This window comes from Diuraphis noxia, unplaced genomic scaffold (assembly GCF_037042655.1).
Source record: "Diuraphis noxia isolate RWA-SAM2 unplaced genomic scaffold, SU_Dnox_SAM2 contig0001, whole genome shotgun sequence".
NCBI classification, from domain to species: Eukaryota; Metazoa; Arthropoda; class Insecta; order Hemiptera; family Aphididae; genus Diuraphis; species Diuraphis noxia.
Window position 1 is genome coordinate 17,253,560 of NW_028301711.1, and position 26,436 is coordinate 17,279,995.

Consider the following 26,436-nt stretch of genomic DNA (forward strand, 5'->3'; position numbering starts at 1 on the left):
TTTGATATTTCAATCAAAAATATACCTATGTATTTAAGTTAATATTATGAAGTGTGATGTAAATTTGATAATACATGAATACCAACCACTTGGAAAGCACAACCAATTGTTATATTCTGTGGCACAACATTTGTACCTACATTCAGTTTATTGGTAAGTTTTCTTAAAATGTATATGTAGAAAAATTGTTATGATTAATACATTAATTTGTACATATATTACCATACATTATTATGACGTCTTAACAGTTTTTATTTAAATTTTATTTTCAGTTAAATCAGTTTTGTTCATTCAGTTACACCACCAATAAATGTTATTCAAAGTTTGATAACACAAAATTTGTTATACTCTTAAAATTATTGGCTGGCACCAATACACCATAGCACAAACCTAATACAACTTCATATATATTATATTATTCATTTACTTATTACCATCTACTTGGACACAACAAGATGGTTGCCTATCTACATCATACATACTTAAAAATATAATGTTCTCTGTTCAGAAGTACTTATAAGTTGCATATATTCAAATTTTACATTCTGGCATAGTAATTATTACTAAGAACAGTAAGAACTAAGTTGATCTGTATTTACTACAAATATACTTGGCCAAATGATTTGGAGATGGATATTGAAATCACATAATTTTCTATCGTCCATTACATTTTCCAAACAAGAACAATAACAAATAAAAATGTTGTTTCCCATATACTATTTTAATAGTTGGGAGGGACTACAAAATGAATTAAGAATGTAAACATATTTTTTTACCGTTAAATAATTTGGTTATATTTATCCTTTTTTAATTTATTAGATAGTAAATACTCAACTACTCAAGTTAATTTCAAAGAAGATTAAAAATCAAGTCTGACAATCTGCATTCCAGAAAAAAACTTAATCCCAATAATATAGTAAACTAAAAATATGTTAAATGAAAATAGTACTTGCTAATGTTTTTTTTTTTTTTTAATTTTAACAAATATTATACAATTAAGTTAATTTAGCTAACAACATCAATTAATCATTGATACTTAAATGGGTGGTAAAATATGTTTTTAGAAAATTAAAAAAAAAAAATCATAAATTACTCACCTTCATTATTATACATGGTATTATTAAATATTTTATTTAAATAACTACTTTGTTATAATATTAGGTAGGTATGTCTTAATCCTATGTATCATAAAAATATTTGTATTTAAAATTATATTGTTTTAGTGTTTTGCAACTGAATAGTTCTTCTGTTTGATTGGTGTTGTTAGCTATTTATTACCACCTACGAAATCTAAGTTAAAATATTATTAGTCCCATTTTTAAATTTTACTGTATTTTTTTAAGTTAGGGGTTAAGTTGAGTTTGTTTCAATTTTTTTGAATACATGTTATGATCTTAACTCATATTTTGCATTACTGCATAACGAATATTTTGATCTAACTGTATCATTTAATTTGGAATAGATTTATCATAGTCCTGGGCTTTTAAATATTATGGTAACATTTTTGAAGGGTGTTTATCTAGCAGGTGCTCCATCAAATTTTATAAATATGCATTTCTTTCATAGTAGTAATTGTAAAGTCGATCAAGTGCGCTTCTACTCCTTTATTATTTGCCTATTAATTATTATAGTTATTACTTATTACATACTTCTCAATTTAAGCTGAAAACTATAATGTATTACTATTATGATAATGTAGGTACGTGCCGTACTCCTGATTTTGATAATAATAGAAATATAATTTTCATATAGTAGCACTAATCAATGGCGGTAAACTGTGTATTTTTGAATGAATTCTTATTTGATTTGATAATCCTAAATAAAAAAATATCTTAATAATTAATGGTAAAATATATTTTAAACCTAATAGGTATGTACAATGTACATATTATACATATTATTATTAGAGGTACCTAAATCTTGTAGTGGATCACTTCTATTAAATTGGTAGATCACCTGCTACACAAATGCCTTTTATAGTGGTTCATAATAATAGAAATATAAAATGGGGTGATTTCAGTCACGACATATTGAAATAGCTAAGTTGTTTTTGACATATTACCTTATTGTTTGTAACAATATTCATAATTATTGTATTGTTAAAAAAACATAATATTATATAAATTTAAATTTGAAATATTTAACTATCCATAGTCTTTCACTATTAAATTATTTAAAATTATTTATGTGGTTCACAATATTATAAATATAAAATGGGGTAATATGTGGAATTTGCAATTTTGAATTAAGTTGTTTTTAATTAAATAATATAGATAATTGAAAAAAAGTTGTACAATTAGTATGTATTTAAAATTACAATATGCTAGATGTTTACTTATAGGTTAGGCACCATATAATATGTATATTTAAAATTTGATTATTAACTTGCTATAATTAATTCAAAACTAATGTGAAATAGTTTTGAATGGTAATTAAAAAAAAAATAAATAACCTATTAGAAGATAAATCATAAAAACAAGAACTACAAGTTTAGTAAAGTTTTAAATTAATATTGTATTGAAAAAATATTGGCAATAAAACATTGTTAAATTGTGAAAATAACATTTTAAATATGGCTCTAATCACCTCATTTTATATAGATTTAGTTACATTTTTAAACTTTTGTCAGTTGTATCATAGGGGTGTGCTGAATATGCTTTAATTTAAATAAATAATAAGGTATATAAAACAATTTCTTAGGTAGCTTTGTATGCGCCTCTGAAGAGATTTTACAAATGGGTAATGAGCCTCGTCAATTTATCATAAACCATCTGAAATTAATGTCAGCATACACCTGTATTATATTGTATGATTAAAAAAAATTGTATCATTTACTATGTAATTTTTTATTAGTCGCTTACTATGTTTTAAAGCTATTAAGTATATTTGTACATATTGATATATCGTTTAAACCACAAAATCAATTTAAAAATTATTGTGTTCAAATTTTGTACTGGACAGTATTATAAGACATTAAACTCAATAATTTATTTTCATAAGATATTGGTGTTTATTATACCTGGTATATTTGTTTAGTATTTATATGTGTGTATACTGTATTGTAAACTTTAAGGTGTACCATACCCATTGATTTTTATTATACTATATTTTTTTGTAATTGATTTTTTTTTGACAATTTAAAAAAATAGGTATATATTATTCTAAAGATATACTAAAATGTTATTATAGTGGGTTATAGTTTATTTAAAACAAAATCATGAATAATTGTAATAACTAGTTTTTCCGATTATTCAAGTTTAGTCTTATTATTATAAGTTATCTAACCGACCTCATAATTACAGTACCTATACTACGAAAACACTTACCAATATGCCTACAGATTTAGTGTATACTAAAGAGTAATGAGTAATATTTATACCATATACTTAAAAATAATAATCATAAATCAACTAACAAACATGAAAGAATTAAAAAATAAAATTACATTTTCAAATACAACCAATATTTTTGTTATTATAACCAATTTAACTGAAAAAATATGCAACAGTAAGTTAATTAAAGACCAAGATATACCTTCAATTAGAAAAGAAAAATGTCGGTTTTCAAACGAATAGCCCCACCTAGAGATCCATTCTTACATAAGCTTCTCTAACCTCACCAGCCCATCATCATAGATTCATAGGCCATAGCTAGCAAGATGAAGCGGTTAGATGTGAATCCTATTTCAGGTACCCCAAGAGAAACGGTTACCGATTACCATTATACCAAAATATAATAGTATTTTATTAACTAATTTTTTTGGTATCAGTTTCAACTTTTGGGGAAAACCTGAACTATATAATGTGAAAACTTAGTATGATTAAGGTTCTACATAATATAATGGGTATGCTATGCCACAATAAATTTTGCGACTCATTTATCAATGATAAAAGTAAGGGGGAGAAATTCATATTCACATAAGATTATTAGTCGCAAAATGGAGGAGTAGCATACCTGTACCTATAGTGCCCTAGTATGATCTAAGTGTGAAAAGTATCATAGACCACGATTTAAGATAGTACTATCTTAAATCGTGCATAGACCATAATAAATTATCATTTGTCACCAAAAAAAAAAATAGGGAAATATACAATGGTATACTTACAAGTTACAACCCAGTCTATGGGTAAACCTCCACTCCAATCAGTATTATAGTACATTATTATTGTGAATAGTAATTTTTATTAAAATAGTAAAATGCAGCAGGTAGGGAATAATATTTTATTTTTAATAACACAGTATACTAAAATAAACAAATGTTATTATTATACTTTATACTTCATCAGATGATGAAATAGAAATATTGAATAAATCCTCTTCATTATTTGCTGGTGGCTGATCTCCCACACTTTCTTTAGATACTGACATAGCTTCAGAAGGCTTAAAACTGGTCTTCTTCAGTTTACCATTTAAAAACCTGGTAAAGCATGCTGGAGGAACTGTATGCTTAACACCAGTTTTACAGTCCAAGACGCAACATCTGATCTAATTAACAGTTGAAATTATGCAAGGTAATGAGCGAAGGATATGAAGAACACCAAGTTCAAGTAGGTATCTACATTTTTAAAATTTAATAAAACTAATAATTCATATCATACCTTTGATTCAGTGACCCAATACTTCTGACGTGTAACTGCCAGGCGCAATGCTACTTTTTCCTCCGAAGTAGTTGGAACTAAGAATGGCAAATCTTGTTTTAAGCTACTGTGCTTAGGGCACCACCATGAATTACACGTCTAAAACATAAATTACAACATGGACTAACATCTGTTAATTTGCTATCATCAACATTAACCGGACATGGATAGCAAATGATTAATTTAGAAGAGAGCTCCTAAGTAGTAGGTAAGTGCAATGGTATACATTGTATGGTAAATTAAATTATTTCTTTTTAAATATATATCAATCAAAATATAATACATTTTTAGAATTTTTAGGAATGTTCTTAAGTCACTTTTAAAATGATTATTGTCACAAATTTATTTTTATTTTAACAGTTTTAATTTTGAGGCCTGAAAATATTAATGATCATTCTGTAAAAGATTACAGTTCCAATCATTTCTTTCATAGTTTTTATTATTTTACATTTTGAGTTATTGAAAATATAGGTACATAATTTATTATTTTTAACTTCAGAATATTAATGTATTTTAAGTTATAGGATTTTTAATTTACTGTGATTAATTAAATATGAGTAATAAAATTAACTACAATACTCCAATAATATATATTATTATTTTTTTTTAAGTAATTGACTTTATTTGATGAGTTATGATCTATACAACATGTACAATAAGTAAAATTTATAATTTACAAGCAGATGACAATGAAAATTCGCATGATGAGGGAATTACACATTTGTAATACCTTTTGATATATTATTTTATGAATAAATAAATGTATGTTGACTGTTTCTTTGTTTGAGGACACCACATGGTTGCACACATATCATTATCCAATATTGGTCAGGGTTATAATATTATATTTATTCATAATATTCAGATATCACAATATTTAATTGTATTTTATTAATAGCATATTATTAATTTTTTCAGAATTTCAAAATTTGTAACAAGAAATCCAGAATAGACATGGATTCATGGGTTAGGTACCTACAATTAAAAGTCAATTACCTTCACAAAAACATCATCCAGTTCCAATTTGGATAGTTGTAATTCACATTTTTCAACGTATTTTTCGACGTCATGTTGTTTTATAATCTTTAACATAAAAACATATATTTAATAATTTGGTTTATATGTAGAATGTAGATTATAAAATAATAACCAATTGGTCATTTAAATGTTCTATACGATTGTTTAACGTGGCAACTTCTTCTTGTAATTCCAAGGATGTTCTTTGAGACTCTTTTAATTGCTTTTCAAACTCATTTTTCTGGGTTTCCTATACATGATTTTAAATTAATATAGTATTTTGTGAATGTACATAATATATTAAATAATTATAGTGGGTTAAAGTTAAATTTTTAAGTTACGATTATGCTTTCAAGATTTTGGACCTTCTCTGCCAACTGATTATTATCGGATTCTAAGTCGTTGGTCTTCATAACCTCCAAACTTACTCTCCTTTCTAAAGTTGAATTTTTCTAGAAATAAATCAAAAATGATGTGTTTTTAGTATTGTAAGTTGTAACTTTTAAATGTATTAGTATTATTAACTATACTAACTAGTAATTAAATGTAACCAAAATAAAAATTGTATTTTTAATTTAAAGTTAATTACTTGTTTCAGTTGCTCATTGTCCACTATCAATTCCTTACATATTTCTTTATACTTCTGGTACTTCTTTACAATGACTTCCTTTTCATCGCTCTCCGATATTGACCCAATCTCAGATCGTGAACAGCGAGGCATTGTGTTAAATGGATAAATAAAAAATTTTTAATTATTCCGATTCAGAATGTGCTTGCTGATCGTACTGTAGTAATGCTTTCAATTATTTTTGTCAGAAATATCAGTACTTATTTATCTAATTAATAACTTAAAAGGTTTCATCAGTGAAGATTATAACAAAATGTCTATTATTATCTTCTTGGGGATAAATAATTGTACCTATCCTTATTATTTTAATATAATTTTTAATAGTATTTCTTCAAATGTGTCCATATGTATTTATATACATATACATGTATGGTATAAAAGTGTTTAATTGCAATTAAAATAATTAAAACAAAAATATCTATATTATGCTACATTACATAATCCATCATCGTGTTGTAAATAAATCAATTTAAGATAATTAAAATAATATTCAGGTATAAGTAGGTAATTTTATATTTTAAATGTGCCTAGCCGCTTAGCATAAAATAAACGCGTATTAATTATTTTGTCTTGTTAGTTAATGATGAAATGTTATTTTTAATATTACTTTTCCTTACTTACATTTTATAATATATAAGGTTACTTACATACATACATAATATTATTATTACATTATTATTAGACCCTTAATTTTGCTCTTCATTCCTAAACATTTGTAAATTATTTTAATTATTACACCTTGTGTAAAGATGTCCTATAATAATATAGAAAAATCAGATATGTTGACATGTTACATGGAATCAGGAAAAAACGCTAGAGCTGCAGCAAGGTAAACAAAGCTACATTTTTCATCAAACGACAAGGCTCTTGACAGACAAATGATTTTATTTCTTTAGGTTATACAACACTCGCTATGAAGATCGCCAACAACCTCATTTTACCTATTTTATAAAACTTTTGAAAAAAATTGAAACATATGGTTCACTTGTTAGTAAATCTCGTGCACGAGCTAGGACAGTCACAAATGAAAATAATTCCTTTGCGATATTAGCTTCGTTTTATGAGAATCCTTATACTTCATTAAGATCAATATCTGGTAATAAATTTGTTTTTAAGGGTTGCTTCTTCACATTATTTTCAATTTTATAATTTTTTACTTTATAAAATTTCCATTGTAATTAGCAGCCCTGTTTACTTGAAAAATAGAATATGAATATAAAATTACGAAATATAATCAACACATTTGATATAGGTACATAATTATACTAAGGTTTTATTTAACAATACATCAAAGAATCAAGTATATCAAAGAATTTTTACATTTTACTTTTGCAATAACATTATACATAAAGGTTCTACTTTTACTTATAACCCAACTTAAAAATGTGTTTCTAAAATACTGTACATTACAAATATTATTAATTCAAAAGTATATCTAAAAACCTTCAATTTTAACAAAATAAAGATATTTTCTAGGAATTAAAAGTTAAAAATGTAATATTAATATTTTAGAATATCTGGATATACCATATACATCAGTGCAACGTGTGGCAAAGTGTTATAAGTATCATCCTTACAAAAGTGTGAAGGTTCAGCAGTTGCTGTCCCATGATTTTGAGAGATGATTAAATTTTGTTGCTCAAATGATTATTAAATTGGATGATGATCCAACTATACTTACAAATATTTTATGGACTGACGAAGCCAGATTTCACAATAATGGCCAAGTTAATCACCATAACCAGCATTATTGGAGTGACATTAATCCTAACTGGGCTTTGGAAAGTAATGTCCAAACTCGTTGGTCAATTAATGTTTGGTGTGGCATTATTGACGAATATTTAGTTGGACCTTATTTCTATGAGGGAAATCTCAATGGTAGTAAGTATTTAAATTTTTTGAAAAATGAACTACCACTTTTATTAGAAGACTTGCCTCTTTCTAAAAGAAAATATATATTTTGGCAACAAGATGGTGCTCCGGCCCATAACTGCCGGCAGGTTCAGGACTATTTAAACAACATTTACGGAGGTAATTATCATTATCATCATATTTTGTTTGATTGCTACTTATAAAAATTTTAATATTATACATATAATATTTAAAGTTACACAATTTTCTTCTCATTTATATTCACATAGGTATTCATTTACATTAACCCAATAAGTTATGGATACACTTTATACAAATAAGTATTACATTTAATTTAAATTTTATTTTTAAGATAACTGGATGGGTACCCGGAGTCCAGAAATTCAATGGCCAGCACGTAGTCCAGACATGACACCTTTGGATTTTTTCTTTTGGGGATTTGTGAAGAATGCTGTCTATGATATAATGCCATCCAGTAAAAATGAGCTGATAAAAAAAATTACAGAAGTCTGTTCAAATATACCAGCTAACATTTTGAAAAAATGTTCGACTGATAATGTTTTAAAACGTATGACATTTTGTTTGTCACAAAATGGACAGCACTTTGAACATATATTAAAAAAAAAATATTAAATAAACCAAGACTGATGTAGTTGGGTCTTCATAAATTCTTTCTTTCAAATCCTTGTTTATTTATGTGGTCTTGAACTCTTGGTACCTAGTGGTCCAGATATTAACAATTTTTTGTTATATTTCTATTATCTTTTGTATGGCTTTCAAGATGTTTCTATTATTGTTTATATGATGTATCCTTAGATGAAACATGTACAGTGTACACCAAGTCAGTAGATATACAAAATATACGTTATTGTATATTACTTCACAAGTTTTAAAGTTTTTTTATCAGTAATCAGTATTGATTTTTCTTTACTATTATCATTAATTAACTAATATGATATTATAATATTTTAATCAATTCTATTATCTCATAAGACCGTGGTCATCATAGATAATTATAAATAATGATAAAGGTATCGCCAAATATCGGTAATTGTAAATTGTAATACGATTATTATTGTTCTATGGTAATATTGATTATGGAGGGGATTTGGTGCGACAGTCAAGGTCAACAAAACGTAGCTTTAATGGTTAAATTAGCATAAAGGTGTAATAGCACTAATAGCTCGACATTCAATTAATGAGGTTCAAAGCACAACAATTATCAATATGTTTAATGTTAGGTACCTTAGGTAGTTAGTTCGAACGGTATCGAATTTATCAGTTATAGCTTCTGGGCTTTACAAATTAAAATTTTCCAGCGGTACCGACTTTCAACCACCAATACTTTGAAGAGCTGTATCTCGCAAACGAATCATTGAAAAATAAAAATGTTAACGCGTAAATTCACAATAAAAATGGGATTAATAATTCATGATATTTTTATTATATGTTACCATTTGAAAATCAAAAGTTGATAGTGGTTTCACTAATAAATATAAGGGTGAAAAAAATTAAAATATTATACGGTTTTAGAAAAACATAAACCTAGAAGTTTAAAAAAAAAAAAAATTCAAAAAAAGTTAATACTTTTCGAGATAATTAGTGTACCCACTTAAATGGATCACCCTGTATATAAATGCTATGGGGTGGGGGAGGGTTGGTTTTATTTTCGCCCCCCCCCCCCTTGAACAGCGTGTATAACCGCCACTGCCCCCACATACTGCAGTGGTGGCAATTATCGCTGGGGCAATTAATAGCAAAATGAAGCTGGTCACAATTTGGCACCGCCAAGACAAAATAATTTTACCCCTCCAGCTGCAGTGTGTGACCTTTATGCAGTGGTTTTCTTTTTATATAGTTATCAAGTATACTTTTTTATCTAAATGTTTAACTTTTAAAGTTTTATATTTTCTTATAATTTTCTTTAAAAGTCATTAAATATATTATTTATCATACAGTTAATATTGATTGTAATTAAAAGTTTTTAGTTTTTGAATATATTAGTAACTAATAGATATATTAAGATTAACTGTGTATAGCTACTCTAGCTCTTCAAAAGCAGGACATCAACCTCGGTGACTTCTATGGAGTATGGCTTAAAGCATCCCATGGTCTCCAGTCTAACGGTTCAATTTTAGCTAAACAAATTTTGAAATCAATGAAACAGCGTGAGGTGCTATTATTAAAAAATCCAGTATTTTTGGCAGGTATGTTTGACGAAATATAATAATTGTCATAACCACATATACAAAACCTTATATCATACAGTTAAAAAATAATTTAAAGACTGGCAAATTAGTGCTGCTGTTGATTAAAACATTATTTGTTCTTAACAAAAGCTTAAAAATAAATTTGATTATATCTTATATATTTTTTTATATGTTAAACAATTATATTATAAAAGAAAAACATTATATTATTGTGTTTACACACGAGTGCACATTCACCTTAATGTTGTTTTAAGCTGAATAATCAGTCTTTATTTAGTAGGTATTTAATAATATTTGAAACTTTTTTTCTTTAGCAATTTTCCTTGATCCACGGTATCAATGCATGTTAAATGAATCTGACAAAAATACTGGAATTGATCATTTAGTTAAAACATGGAAGTGTATGATTCAGATACAAGATGATGTTTATCAAACTGATGATGTCAATAATTCAGCTACAGGTTAATACCGATTGATAAAACAATTTTAACTTATTTAGTGTTAAATAATAATTATAAATAAAAGTATCTATAATTTTTTTTTCAGCCAGTAATAATGTTGATTCTCCTGATAACACTACAGAAACAACTGATGATGGATTTGAATTGTTTTTGTCATCACAATCATCTGTTTCAAGTAATCGGAGTGACACAAATATGTCAAATGATATATCCATTAGCTTGCATAATTTTAAAGATGTCGAGCGTCTACATTATAAAACAAACATACTTACATTTTGGGAATCCCAAAAACATAAAAAGTCTGATCTTTATAAGTTAGCAAATGTTGTTCTTGCTGTACCCGCTACTCAGGTATATACTACATTGATAATACTTTGTATTTTCTTGTGAAATTTCTTATTTTTAATTTTTTTTTCAGGTTAGTGTTGAACGGAGTTTTAATGGAATAAAGTTCATATTATCTGATCTACGTACGTCATTATCAGCCAATTTATTAGATGCTATAATGATTGCTCAAAGACAAAATTTATGACATAAATATGATATTCAATAAAGTTTACTAACTAGGAGTTGATGATTAAAAGCTTCCTCATTTTGTAATTGGTTTAACTAACTGTAATTGGTTTGATTAAAAAGTTTAATAAAAATATCAAATATGATTTGTTATATGTTTTTTTGGATTTATATTACAATTATAAATAAATTATTGAGATGTTCCTACCGTCTATATCTTTATTCTTTATTCTTTATTCTTTATTCTTTATTTTCTTTGGTAGAAATTGAAAATGTCCAAAAGTATGACAATTTATTGGCTTATTATGTTATCTGTTTGGTGGCTTTTTAGTATTTTGTGATTTAAAAAGTCTAAACAATAACTAAAGTTAAGCCTTTTAGGCTTGGGAATTGTTATTTGAATAGCTGCGACAGAAATTTAACTCATATGAACAAAATCTAAGCTAAATTAGACATTGGTTGAAATGTAAGAGTATTAAAGAATAATATAATATAGTAATTATTCATAACTAGAAAATATTTCACTAATTTCAAACTAATAATAGGTATTGTTTTAAACGGAAACTAAAATAAAAAAATTAATTACATTCAAAATCGAAAAAAAACAAAATTTTATATAAAATCGAAAAAAAATATTTAAAATCGAAATCTTATTATAATTAAATCGATATTCTGCTTCAATAAAAAAATCGATATTTTATTTTTAAATTGAAATCAGAAAAAACTAATATCGATAAGCAAAATTGAAGATTGGTTCCGGTTAAAACCGGTTCCAATCGGTTTCTAAACCTTATTTTTTTATATTTGTTTTTCAAACAAAAAATTTTAATACATGTATGCACTATGCAGTTGTATGTAGGTATGTTAAAAATACTTAAAATAAAACATTTGAAATCTCATGAGAACCTGGTTATTGTGAATAATTAATATTTAGTTTACAGTTTATAATAATGAATGGTTAAATTTTAACAAAATTATTCAATTTGTATAATTAACAAAATATACTATTTAGAAGTTTAGGACTTACTATTCAGAGTTTTGTTTTGATAAAAATGCAAAGTAAATAAAATATATAATTATATTATATTATATTACAAATGACCAAGAATTGTAATTTACAATATAATAAATTGTTACTGATAAGTAATAAGTAATTAATACTGTTGACAATATATGACGGCCCATAATTAATAATATTTAATATGAACTTGTCACAACTCACAGATAGACTGCTGGGGTCTAGGACATTTCGTCGCGGACCGTTTCGCCGCGAAGGGTTAACCTCCCCACGAAATATCAATAATACCAATGATGTACCTACCTATCATATAGCCATATAGGTATAACAAATAACAATAGGTATTAGGTACAAAGATTATACAATTTTTTTAAACCTCATCACCCAAATATTTTATGCGTTTATCCCCGATTATCACATTTTTGATTTTGAAACATAAATTTTGATATGTTTCTCAATTCAAATCAGATACATTTTATCACTCCCCCTACTGGAATTCGCAGCTTTAATTTCCGTTTGTGCATAAATGCGCAGCTCATAGGCATGATCACGGGGTGGAGCCATTCGCTTTCAGTGCTTGCACTCTGTTGGCCGGGGCAAACGCTTTTATTTTAGAATCCATAATAAATAATAATATAACAAAGTCCCACAATACAATACTTTTTAGGAAGAAAAAATAATAACATATTTTGTAGGTATACGTTCACGGCTTAATGGCACGTGACAATAATTATGAAATTATTATCTAGGTATATGATTTTTAATAAACATGCAAATGACAATTGTACCTACAATTAATACAATATCCTGACCGTTTAATGTAATTATTAGTTCGTAATATTTAGCCTATATTGCTTTGTTTGGCACTACAGAAATTTAATAACCTCATATGTATTTCCCACGGGCCACGTTCAAATCCAAAATTAAACTTTATTCATATATGTTACATAATGCATACCATGTAAGAAAAGGCACTATTAACTACTTAAATAACTAAGACTAAAAAAAAATGTTTGTTTCAAAATAAAAAAAGCAGGTAAGTAGGTATCGCTATATGAGGAAATCGAACCATCAGCAGAATATGATGAACTGGGAGATAGGGAACCTAAAGAAAAACAAAATATAATTATTAAACATGCAAATTAAATAAACCATTTGTAGTTTAAATTCAGTAAATTATTTCTATTTCATTTTGATCAATAACAATATAGAATTATCTCTATCTTATATTACAAGTGAACCAGTGGCGCCCAACTCTCCACAAACTTATGGTTCAAATCACATAAGACTACCACCACCACCACCACCACCACCACCACCACTGTTGTGGTTGATTTGGACATATAATATTTGTACACACACTTCAATTATTCTAAATAGGGTAACAGTGAATTATTTAATAAGGCCAATCATATATGTAAACCAGTAAACCTTATATGTATTTAGAAAAAAATTCAAACATTAATTAAAATAATAATAATAATAATAATAAAATACATTTCTTTGATATGATAGGTTATAACTTATAAGCTATAAAAGATTTTTCTTCAACACAGAACTGCAGTTGGCAAATATATCAATAACTTGACCGTTATCAATCTCTATATCTGATTCACATGACATTAATAATAGTTGTTCTAAGCGGTCTTGTGATATTGTTGTCCTTAATCTATTTTTAACAATTTTTAACTTAGACAAAAGTTCTTTCAGACGTTGTACTTGCAACAGGTAATGTACATGCAATATGTAAGGCATGGGAAAACATTTTTTAATCCTGCTTTATGACATACTTGAAGCATATGTAGTAATGTGCCTAAGTTATTATGTTTGTGAACATAAATTGCTCCTTCATCTTCATCACGATCCGAATCTGAATTCTCTTCACTTTCATGTTCACTATCATTGTAACTGGTGTATTTTTCGTCATGGATATAAGTTTGTTGAAACCCAATAGCATCTTCAAACTCAAAAAATGATCTAGAATATTGTATATACTCTGTCCTCAAATCTTCATAATTTACAAAGTGGTGGTACAAATTACAGAATGTTTTAAAAGCGTCTTTAGGTAACATTGTAGGATCTTTTTTAGTTTGTTTTAAATGAGCAGTTGAAAAAAGTGAAATATCTTTTAATAAATGTTGACCTGTTGAATGAAATCTAGTTTCAGTTGATACAATGGCTGCATCAATTATCATAAAATAAGTGTTGACTTTATATTCTTGTTTTGGATCTGTAATAACATGGTCAGGATTAAAATCACCTGCCATTAATTTTTTTGTCTACAACGTTTCACTGGCAATGATGTAAACTCAAAGTCAGATTTTTCCACGAAAATTGTTGTTTCATTGCAGATATTTTGAAATATTTTGTCTGATCTCATTTTTTTAATGTTATCTAAGACCACTTGTACACTGTTTACTGCTCCTAATAAATCAATATCGGGTGATTGAATAATTTTTGTAACTGGATCTAATAATTGAAATATTTTACTGAAACATATAGCAGTCATTACAAATTGTAGTGATAGTAAAAATTCAATTAATCCATTGGCTTTAGAGCAAGTCTTGTAATCAGATAGTTCTGTAACTTTGATATTTTCCAAAGTGTCTATGATTATATCAAAAGTATTTAGAACTGTCTGGAGAGCCTTGGAATATGACATCCATCTAGTTGTATTTACTCTTTTTAATCTTTTTACTCTTTCAGCTGGTCTGATTTCTTTTTGTGTATTTTCATAGAAAGCTATTCTTTTTTTACTAGATGAGATAAAGTTATACAGTTCTTCTACATTACCAAACATATTTACTGCATCAGCAGAACTACTAGCAACTTGAACTACGATAAGGTTCAGACGGTGAGCATAGCACCACGTATAAACTGCAGACGGATTTACTTCTTTTATGAAAGCTTGTAAATCTTCATATTGTCCTCGCATATTGCTGGCGCCATCGTAACTCTCACCAACAAATGAAGATCTCCAATCTAATTCATTTTCAAGGAAAATATCCTGAAATATTGAAAAAAGCTGATATAAAGATGATTCCTATAGTGCTAATAGTCTTTCACATATTACAGAAGACGTTTCCTTGAAACTAACATAACGTACAATGAAAGCTAATTGCTCACGTTTTGATGTATCGATTGAAATACTAAAATATTAAGCTTTTTTAATTTCATCTCTTATATTTATTTTGATAAACGTGGCTACAGAACTTATGAGCTGATTTTGTCTTCGCCATGATATAAAATTTACTTCACTCTTTCCTTTGGTTTTCAAGTGATTTATATATACAGCTAATTGTGGAGAAAATTTACTGATCAGTATAACTAGGTCTTTAAAATTTCCTTTATTACGTTCATCCCAGCTTTCACGATGGACACGAAATGGCAATGAATGTTGACTAAGAAACAAAGTTATTTCAATGAGAGCCAGTGGCGTAGCCAGGATTTTTCAATGGGGGGGGTTTACGGTTTAGGTATATATAAAACAAATTATTTCAAATTGTATTGTACTTCAAATTTCAATTAAAGCATTTATTTATTAATGTCAAACAAAATTTTAATCACATTATAATATTTACATCAACCGTATTCTTCTTGTTTTAGTCGCTAATTTATTTAGGACATCATCAGGGTCTATTATTATATCATTATGTATATTCATCATTGCTAAACCATTCAACCTATTTTCACATGTGGTGTTTCGTAAATATGTTTTCAATCTTTTTAATGTGGAAAAAGATCGTTCACTGCTAGCAGTTGTGACTGGGAGAGTTGCTAAAATCTGTAAAAGTTTGAAAGTAGAAGGAAATATTGATATGTTACATTTTTGAAGAGCGTCGATGGCATTTTTTGGTAAATCTTTAGTTGCTGTAAATTTTTGTTGCCAAATTTTAATTTCACTCACAGCTGCTAACACACTGCAGTCTAAATCGCCTTGATACATTTCAACTAGCTGCTTAATTTTGTCTTCATTATGTATACTATTGGATGATGGTAAAATAAAGTTAAAATTTTCAATTATAGATCTATGAATTAAAAATCGATCATTTAATTGATTTAAAAAATGATCTATAAATGGAATAAATAAAGATATTCTGTAATAATCTTCAGGCAAATCAACTTGGACATTGCATCTGTTTTTTTGCTTGTTAGCTGTACGAGGAATAGATATCTCAATGTCTAAGGCATCACATTTAGATTTTACATTATTAAATATAATTTTAAATTCACTTTTATCATTTAATCTTAGCTGTTTAATTATATTTACTACGTTGTCAGCGGTTTGAATAGCTTCAACCAGATCTATATTTTTTGTCTGAAGAAACTTACTTAATGGTAAACTCAAACTCAACACGTGTCCCAGTATATAAGTTGCTAGTATAAATTCTGGTTGTCTTATAGCACACAGCAATTGGTATGCTCCTGATGAAGCATCCTTATCAAGCCAAGTACAAATTTCTGATAAACTATCAACTATTGCATCAAATAACTCGAGGAAAATAATGATTGAGTCATGTCGGTCTACCCATCTTGTTGGACATAACAGTTTCAAACGGTTATGAGTTGATGAAGAACATACACGTCCTATTGATTCAGATAAAACATTATTTTTTTTGGGGTATTTAAAAAAAATACAAACTTTTTGAATAGTTCCAGTGCAATTTCTTATAGACTGAATACTACAAGCATCTGAAATAGCCAAATTGAGACTATGGGAACTACAGTGTATATAATGTGCAAGAGGGTAATGTTTAGTAATATGAGCTTGGACTCCATTGAATTGTCCACTCATGGACGCGGCACCATCATACCCTTGACCACGTAGGTATTTTACATCAATTCCGATTTCTTCCAAAGTTGTCAGAAGAGTAGTCGCTAATCCCTTTCCAGTGACATCACTAACAGGAACAAATTTTAAAAAATCTTCTCTCATTATCATTTTTGTTGTGTCTAAATATCTAGCACATAGGGAAAATTGTTCAATACCAGCAATGTCTGTAGTATCATCGGCTAAAACTGTAAAACATCTAGCACTATTTACTCTGTTTACAATTTGTTTCAAAATTATATCTAAACATACATCTATTATTTCATTTTGTACATCTGCACTAAGATATGATGCATTTCGAGGAGCATTCTGTAAATGGTCTGTTAGCTCTTTATCACCCGCCTCAACTCTAAACCGTAACAAAGCTCGAAAGTTGCCATCATTAGTGTTGTGTTTTAGATCTATTGGTCCCGAATCTCTATGGCCTCTTAAGGCTATTCCTTGACGACCACACAGAATAATAGTTTTAATAATTGGTTGTATTTTCTTACGATTTTGTTGGATTTCCATTTTTAAACTATTATTTATCTGCACATCAATAGAATCTATATTTTTGTTATATACAGATAACAAATTGTCAGCATTCAAAACTGACATTTTATGGTAATTTGTATTTTCATGTTTATTGAACTCTTCAATAGCTTTTTTCCAATTAGAAAATTGTTCTAAAACAAGTTTGCCTAATTTTTGATTACCGCGACCACCTTCGTTTCTTTTAAAAAGAACACAAAATTTACAAAATGCACCATCATGCAATTTTGAATAAGTTAACCAAGACCATTTTTTTAACCAGCTAAGTTGAAATTTTAATTTTCTATCTCCACTTATAGGAAACTTAAAAGTATGATCTGGTTCCCAAATTTTTAAAAGAAGTTCTGCTCTTTTATTTGAGTCAATCTACAACAAATTGAAATATTAATTTGAACTCAATTAATTACTTAAAACAAAAGTTGTAAAAATAAAGCAAATCAAATAAACTAAATATAACTAAAATAAAATCAAATCTAAAGCTTAAATGCAATTATCTAGCTACATTGTAAATATTATTATTTATTTATACCAAAAGCAGTCTACAACTAATTGCAGAAACCTTTTTTAACATATAAATTATTTCATGCATAATATAAGTTTAAAGTTATAAAATTATATTTACCACAGTACTTACTATTATATATTGGTGTAAATTTATATTTTATTTATTGTATATATTCTATATTATTATAATTATTACCTATTGGCCTATTAATACACAAACAACTAACATAGGTCACAGACACAAAAAAACCAATAATACAATATACAAATAGATAATAGTTATATTTATAGTTAAAACAATCATAATAACATAAAGTAAAAACCAACAGGTGTTTTGTTCCACACAGAATCTAAAATCTAAACATAAATACATATATTATACATATATAAATTATAAACATAAAATAATTTAGAACCACATCAAAACATATTTAAATACTTTTTCATACAAACCTTTTCTAACTGCTGAATCAGTAATCCAATATCCATAGAATCAGTAATATCAGTGTCATGGCTGTTTTCAGAATTTCTGAAGTTCAGGATATTCTTACTCTGTTGAAAAAAAAAAACATTAATTGTTAGTCCCATATGGCCATATAGTATCAATGGTACCTATTGCATCATAGCTGTATACGTTTTTAATTTTACTAATAAAATCATTAATTCAACTAATATAACACAATATGGTATAATGATCTTGTAGTTTTTGCTAACTGCTAAGTAAATAGGTCATTTTTTAAATTAAATGTAATTAAGTAGTAGGTAATTACTTACAGTTTTAGCAATTTTGGTGGTAACATCTTCATCATCTTCCACAGAACGTTTATGTTTGTTTTTATCAGTGTTAGTCTAAAATATAATAATCGACATATTTAACATAATTTCATGTTACTTTCCTGTATGGACTATATTATTTGTTGTATAAATAATAGAATTAAGTATTAATTAACTCACCACATCGTCTACATCAATTTTTGATGATGATTGAGATACTGCTGTACTCGTTTTTCTTATTAGAAATTTATCCATAACGGCAAAAGTAAAATATGTAATATCAAATATTAATTCAATTGACAAATTAGAATTTTTTTTATCCGTAAATTTCGTAATTATAAATTTGCTGATTTTAATTTATCACAATATCACACAATCAAAAGTAATAGATAACAACAGTCTCACATTCAAATATTATCGTGATATAAATTATAAGCAAACAGTTTTATCAAATATTGTGATAATACATTGCACGGTCTTTATCTTATCTTCTAAGACCGTGATACATTGTAATAATAACCATAAATAATATCTTTAATCGTGGTCATAACCACAGTGTTTTTGAAAACTCGTGCAGATAATATTAAAAATATAATATTATTATTATTATCAAATATCAATCAGGTTTCTGTCGTTTCTGGACGAGTTCTCTGAATATTCAGAAACGTTTTATGTCATATATTTTCATAGATAGTAGGTACTAGAATTAATGAAATATATAATAATTTATTAGATGTTGAAAGTCAATGGGGGGGGGGGGTTTAAACACCCAAAACCCCCCCCTGGCTACGCCACTGATGAGAGCATTTATGATTTCTCTGTTTTCTAATACTTGCTTTCTTTTATTTTCATATATTTGTGGAAAAATTGGGATACAAGATAATTTCATTTTGACTATAATAGCAGCATTTATATGATTTTCAGTTTTTTCATGCAAACTTATATCCTGTAATTTTTGCCAAGCATGAAATCCGTCAACTGTCCACGATCTTTGTTTATTTTTTCCAAAAAACATACAGTATAAACAATACATTCGACTATTACTAACACTAAAACTTAACCAATCGCGCTTGATTCTCTCACCACTATGTAAAACTCTATAATACTGATTAGTATTGAAACGATGACCATGTTCCTGGGGATAATTTTTCTCCATAAGTTCATGTTTTTCTGGCTGAAAAGGTCCTCTTCTGATAATAGATATTTTTTCTTCCGGTGTTAATTTTAATCCAATTTCAATAAAATTTCTAGGGTCTAATGATTTAAGTTCAGCATTAACACTCTAATCTTCATAAGCATCTTTCAACACGTTCACTGCGGATCATATTACAATACACATTCAAATGTGCGGAAGTAATTCAAAGTTTTTTTTTCGTTGACGCCAATTGGCGTCATCCGCACCACATACACTTTGCTTTTATCTGACGCTGATTGACGCCAATTGGCGTCATAGCAAATTTGTTATGCTAGGTATACCAAACAGTTACTCACAACTATCATACCAAATTGTTACTTTTATTATTTTACAATGCAATTAAATTAATAAATAACTAAAAGTAAATATGTACTTATAATTTAATAAAATGAAAACATCTTTATTCCTTATTAATTTAAAATAAAAGTGAACACGTTATTATAATTTTAAAAAAATGGAAACTGACTATTTAATATTTATAATATTTAATATTTATTATTTACTATTTTATTTTAAACTATTTATGGAAATTTTTAAAACATGGTTGATGACAAAGACTGGGTTTTTCCGGACAGCTTGGACAGAAGTATGTTGTATCTTTTCTTATCCCTTTAGAATAACACAGATGACATCTTTTTCTGTTAGGTCTTCCAGATTTTCCAACATCGTGAGTTTTTGGGAAATGATTAGTATGTGATACTGAAAAAGATCTAGGTTTTGGATGTTTGGGCAAAAGTTCACTGAGTATGGATAATCGAAAATCATACAATGATATTTTAGGTCCGGCGTGATATTGATTATATAAATAAAATGAGTTCATCAATAACATTTGTATTATATGTATACCAATTTTTTTATACCAACGGATTGTTTTTCTAGTAAATGGATAATAGCTATGCATTTGGTCTTGCCGATCAATTCCACTCATAAAACGGTTATAATTTGAGATAGGTTCAGGTTTAAATTGTTCTTTACCGTTTCGGTTTTTGGTAAGAATTAAATTATTTTTAAATTCGGTGGAAATATAACCAACATCTCTCTTATCTTTCCACTTTCCAATCATAACACCTTGAAAGTATCTGGCAACGGTTTCACCTTTTTTTAATTTTGACTCTACAACATCCTGTGGTGTATTTTTTCTGTTCAATCTTAATGTTCCAGTACAAAACGTTTTCTTTTCAATCAATTTGGAGGCTAAATCAAAACTATTGTAGAAATTGTCCATGTATAACGCATGGCCGTTATTTAGCTTTTCGGACATTAAATGCAAAACCACATTAGCTGCATGGCCTTTTCCTCCCAAGTCATCGAGTACTCCTACATAAATGGCAAATTTTAATACCAAGCCATGAGGTTCCGTAAGCATGTATAATTTAATTCCATATTTATGGCGTTTATTTTGAATGTATTGACGAAACTGGAGACGGCCTCTCCATAACACCATGGACTCATCAAGTGAGAGTTCTTTTTTGGCATAATATATGGTATTCATTTTGTTATTGAAATATGTAATTAAAGGTCTAATTTTATATAAGCGATCCTCAGGTAGGTTTTGATTATTAGTTTCAATATTTGGTGCAAAATGAAAACATCTTAATAAATTTAAAAATCTATCACGACTCATATAATTTGAAAAGCAAGAAAAGTTGAAAAGGTGATGGGTTTTCCAATAGTCATTCAATCTGTTGAGTTTTATGGTACCAGTGTGAATTATCAATGCAATAAATGTTAACATTTCGTCTTTATCTGTTGGTTTCCAATTGGAGATACGAGAACGTGGTGCACTACCTACACGTAAAAACTCGGTTTCAGCATAATTATTCGTTTCATCAACCAATAGTTTTATAAAATGTTCATCGAAAAGCATAAAAAAATAATCTATAGGATTTATTTTGCCTTCTATCGGAACAAGCAATTCGTTTCGTTTTATAAAAGGAAAATTAGATAATTCAATTTCCTCCTCTTGCCAGTCACCGTCATTATTAGTATTTGTTGATGATTGAGTATTTACACTTGGTACATTATTCGCGATCTCAGTACCGTAAAATTGGGTGACTTCGGACACATGGGTTGACTTCGGACAACATGATAATAATTGATAAAGTACAGCATACGATCGGTTTGATTAAATAAAAATCATCTTTTATTACATTTCACGGTTACCAACCTGTATTGGGATGTAGGAAACGTTTCGTAACGTTGTAACGCTGATAGCGTGGAGGCCATGAGTTAATTCCTTATCATTGGATTTTCCCTCCATTTTTGTTATCACATCTCATAACATTTGTAATTCAACAACAAATACTCCGATCGTCATCGTTTTTTTTTTGTTTTCGAGATAAACTAGTTCTCAATAAGTATTTCCTATAAAAAGTGTGGTTAGTGTCATATGATATTTTTTATGAATTTTCGTGCAAAAATTGAAGGATAGAGGGCCGACTTCAGACAGTACAAACAATATGGGAAAATACAAAAAAAAGGTAGGTGGTCGCTCTTATCAGAATTATACGCAGGCTAATCTTATGAAAGCTGTCCATGACGTTAAAGTAAAAAATTTAAGTGTTCGAAAAGCATGTGAAAAGTATGGTGTTCCAAGAGCTACTATATATGATTATATTAATAATAAAAACAACATGTTTCGAAAGCCGGGTGGTCAGATGGTTCTTTCAAAAAAAGACGAGGATATTTTAGTTGATGGTTTAATTACATGTGCAGAATGGGGGTTCCCTCTACGAGCATCGGATTTACAGATTCTGGTCCAGTCGTATTTAGATAGATCCGGAAGAAACGAAAAATTTTTAAACACAACAATATGCCTGGCGTGGATTGGATTAGATCATTTTTGAAACGTAATAAGAACTTAACACAACGATTTGGAGAAAATATTAAACGAGTGAGAGCAGGGGTTTCAAAACCAATCTTAGACAAATATTTTAATAATCTTGAAGATGTTTTGCGTGATATACCCGCTACTAACATATTCAACTACGACGAAACCAATTTTTCAGACGACCCTGGAAAAAAATTGGTTATCGTTAGACGAGGTGTCAAACATCCTGAAATTATAGGAGATTCGTCAAAAACAAGTACTTCAGTAATGTTCTGCGCTTCAGCTGATGGTAATATTGTTCCACCTTATACTGTGTACAAAGCTGCACATTTATATCCAACATGGGTAGAGGGAGGTATACCCGGAGCGAGATATAATCGAAATATAAGTGGTTGGTTTGACATGGCAATCTTTGAAGAAGATTGGTTTACATTTTCATTTATTCCTTTTATAAAAAATTTGGTTGGCACAAAAGTTTTGATAGGAGATAACCTTGCTAGCCACTTATCGATAAATGTAATTAAACTATGTCAAATTAATGAAGTTAAATTTGTACTACTACCTCCAAATTCGACACATTTGTGTCAGCCTTTAGATTTGGCTTTTTTCCGTCCCTTAAAATCGGCGTGGCGTAATGTTCTAGATAAGTGGAAAAAGAAAAATAGAGGTGTTCTGCCAAAGTCCGAATTTCCACAAATGCTAAAAAAAGCTCTAGAGTCCGTTCAATCTCCAGAGTCTAATGTCAAAGCTGGATTTAAGGCCGCTGGAATAGTTCCGTTCGATAAACAACGTGTATTGACACGGGTAAAATCTAAGCCTGAAGATGAAGAACTGGAAGAACTGAATAGAAGTAGATCGTGGACTGACGCTTTTGTGGACATTTTACAAGAAGTTCGTTTAGGGGAAAATACGGTAAAAAAACCAAGGGGGAAAAAATTGCAGTAGAGCCTGGAAAAAGCATCAATGTTGAAGATTTTAGAGTTGAAGATGTCAACGAAAATAATATTGATGACCCTGAAACCGATAACGACACAGAGATAATAGAATTTAATAATGACCAAGAACCCTCAACAAGTCAAGCAGTTCCAAATCACCAGCAAGAAATTCCAGTTGAATTTGAAATTGACAATTGTATATTGGTAAAATATGAAACAAACAAAAGTTATCGACATTATATTGGTCAGATTCTCGATATAGATTACCCAATAATAAACGTTAATTTTTTAAGAAAAAAAAATTCTTTAGCTGGACCTCCAACATTCGTTTTCCCAATAGTTGCCGATAAGAGTCGGATTAAAGTGACGCAAGTTGTCAAAATAGTCAAGGTATTGAGTAGACAAAAACGAGACAGATATATTTTTGATATTGATGCTACTGAAATTGAATGAGTAGGTGGGACCTAGGTACCTACTTAGTGTTGTTTTTTTTATCTACAAAGGTACTTATTTAATTTTATATTGTTTTATATTATTAATATTTTACAAATAGTCAAAGTAGACTAAGTTAAATTGTTAAAATAGTAGGTTGATACGTAGGTATTAATTTGTTATATGTTGAGTTTATTTTATTAATTTGATTTGTTTAATTACCAAAAGAATGTATTTTAAGACTGAAGTTAGTAAAAAAAAGACTGTAAGTAGTTTTTTTAAGGTATTAATTAATTTGTATAACACAAGACATCCAGTAAAAATACCAATTCTGGCTCATCATTTATTTTGTTAATTTAATTATAAAATATTTTATTGTTAATACATTTTGAAGGTTAAAAAAAGGAAAAAGACAAGAAAGTCTGCAGTTTTGTTTTTTAAAAATTTAAATTGTTGTCCGAAGTCATACCATATAAATTTTAATATGATTTTATGTGAAAATAAGTATGTGTCCGAAGTCGACCAATTTGTGGGTCGACTTCGGACAACTTTTAACTTTTTAAAAAAGTTTGTTATTGAAGTTAAACTTTAGTTTTAACGATCGTATATAGTGGATAAACATCTGTAGATGTTAAATTTTTTTTTTTGAAATTTTTACTTTAATTTACAATCATATTTTTTCAAAAAAACACGAAAAATTGTCCGAAGTCACCCCACTTTACGGTATCACTCTCAAAATCGTCAGACACTTGTTCAGTATTTTCAAATTCATATTCACTACCAGAATCGGAAAAATCATAATTTTCGTCACTATCAGAGTTAAAAAGCATCTGCTCAATTTGTTGTTCATAATTTCGATTCATATTGCATAACCGTTTTGGTCGAGATGGACCGGATTTATTCAATGTATTATCCATGTTCATAATATAAGTAATACGAAAGTAAACGAAATAAAAAAAAAAAAATCGTCCAAAAGAAATAAAATGTATATAATTTAACTATAAAATGTATAAAAACAATAAAATGTGAATACGTACGTGTTTCATCAACGACCGACGATGGAAAAATGATTGCAACGATAGTGAATTTCTTGAAAATACCGATAATTAACTTGATAAAGGAATAGTAAACATCCCAAAATAAAATAAAAATATTATAGACTAAAAATAGAAATATCGATGTGCGATTGCACACACGTATTAACTAATATCTATAGATAACGCTGACCGAAAATGAGGTTTTTGATTGTAACGCGGACTAAATTATAATGTATTGAAAAATAGTGTGCGGATGACGCCATTTGGCGTCATCCGCAGTGAACGTGTTAATTATAATAAAAACATAGTACAGTAAAAATATAAATAGGTACATTGTGCACTTTAAAAAATATTTACCTGCATTTTTCCTTGGAATTTCAATAGTTTTGTTAGCGTTATCAAGTGTTTCAAATTCATTCATTTCAACTAAAATATATAATAAAATATATAACATTGTATAACATTGTATAAAAACAAAATAAAAATTGATTAATTAACTATAAAATTATTTATATTTACCCAAACTTTCAATAGTTTTGTTGGTGTTATCTAGTATTTCAGGTCCATGCATTTTAACTAAAAATTTTAATAAAATATATAATATTGTATAAAAACAAAATAAAAGTTGATTAATAAACTATAAAATTATTAATATTTTCCTATTTGTGTAATTATAAAACATAAGGTATGGTAGTATGAAATAAAATTACATATTTATAAATTATAAATTACTGCACTTACTGTGTCCATGTATTAAAAAAGGATTATTTAAACTAAACATATTTATACATTTTGAAATGTACAGCTAAATATTGTCAATTTTCTATAAATCTCATGTTAATTATTCTGTGGGCTAATTATCCAAAAAATTAATATTTGTAATTTAAAAACTAAATGGTGAGTATCAGAGCGCCTAACCTAATAAATCCGCCTTGATTAATAATAAATCATACAACACCTATATATTATATTATACTTTAATAATATCAATAATATTAATTTATTTTAGAG

The 26,436-nt window shown here is 27.9% G+C and overlaps 2 protein-coding genes, 1 long non-coding RNA gene and 1 pseudogene across 3 annotated transcripts; 1 reads left to right on the top strand and 3 right to left on the bottom strand.

Annotated features, from left to right (window-relative positions):
- Positions 1–4,272: 4,272 nt before the first annotated feature.
- LOC149060020 (uncharacterized) lies at positions 4,273–5,752 on the bottom strand. Its single transcript, XM_089227440.1, has 3 exons — positions 5,634–5,752; positions 4,599–4,736; positions 4,273–4,485 (listed from the first exon to the last, which is right to left on the bottom strand). Exons 1-3 carry the CDS (start codon positions 5,727–5,729, stop codon positions 4,273–4,275), a joined length of 447 nt encoding a protein of 148 aa, XP_089083566.1. The 5' UTR covers positions 5,730–5,752.
- A 5,238-nt stretch (positions 5,753–10,990) lies between these two features.
- Positions 10,991–11,357, top strand: LOC149060021 (uncharacterized). Its single transcript, XR_016191668.1, has 2 exons — positions 10,991–11,176; positions 11,244–11,357. It is a non-coding gene; the product is annotated as an uncharacterized LOC149060021 (long non-coding RNA).
- Positions 11,358–13,886: 2,529 nt separating this feature from the next.
- On the bottom strand, positions 13,887–25,846 carry LOC149060022 (zinc finger MYM-type protein 1-like; annotated as a pseudogene).
- LOC149060023 (uncharacterized) lies at positions 18,523–19,251 on the bottom strand. The gene is made up of 4 exons (XM_089216753.1): positions 19,180–19,251; positions 18,997–19,071; positions 18,676–18,774; positions 18,523–18,579 (listed from the first exon to the last, which is right to left on the bottom strand). Exons 1-4 carry the CDS (start codon positions 19,249–19,251, stop codon positions 18,523–18,525), a joined length of 303 nt encoding a protein of 100 aa, XP_089072879.1.
- Positions 25,847–26,436: the final 590 nt, after the last annotated feature.

Bases quoted from the DNA above. Each gene is read 5' to 3' on its own strand.
- LOC149060020 (XM_089227440.1), bottom strand. From the start codon at position 5,729: ATGTTAAAGATTATAAAACAACATGACGTCGAAAAATACGTTGAAAAA. The intron at 4,737-5,633 runs GTAATTGACTTT...TTTATGTTTTAG, and splicing joins TGGATGATGTTTTTGTGAAG to ACGTGTAATTCATGGTGGTG. The intron at 4,486-4,598 runs GTATGATATGAA...ACTGTTAATTAG, and splicing joins ATTGGGTCACTGAATCAAAG to ATCAGATGTTGCGTCTTGGA.
- LOC149060023 (XM_089216753.1), bottom strand. From the start codon at position 19,251: ATGGATAAATTTCTAATAAGAAAAACGAGTACAGCAGTATCTCAATCA. The intron at 19,072-19,179 runs GTGGTGAGTTAA...ATTATATTTTAG, and splicing joins CAAAAATTGATGTAGACGAT to ACTAACACTGATAAAAACAA. The intron at 18,580-18,675 runs GTTTGTATGAAA...ATTTATGTTTAG, and splicing joins TGATTCAGCAGTTAGAAAAG to ATTTTAGATTCTGTGTGGAA.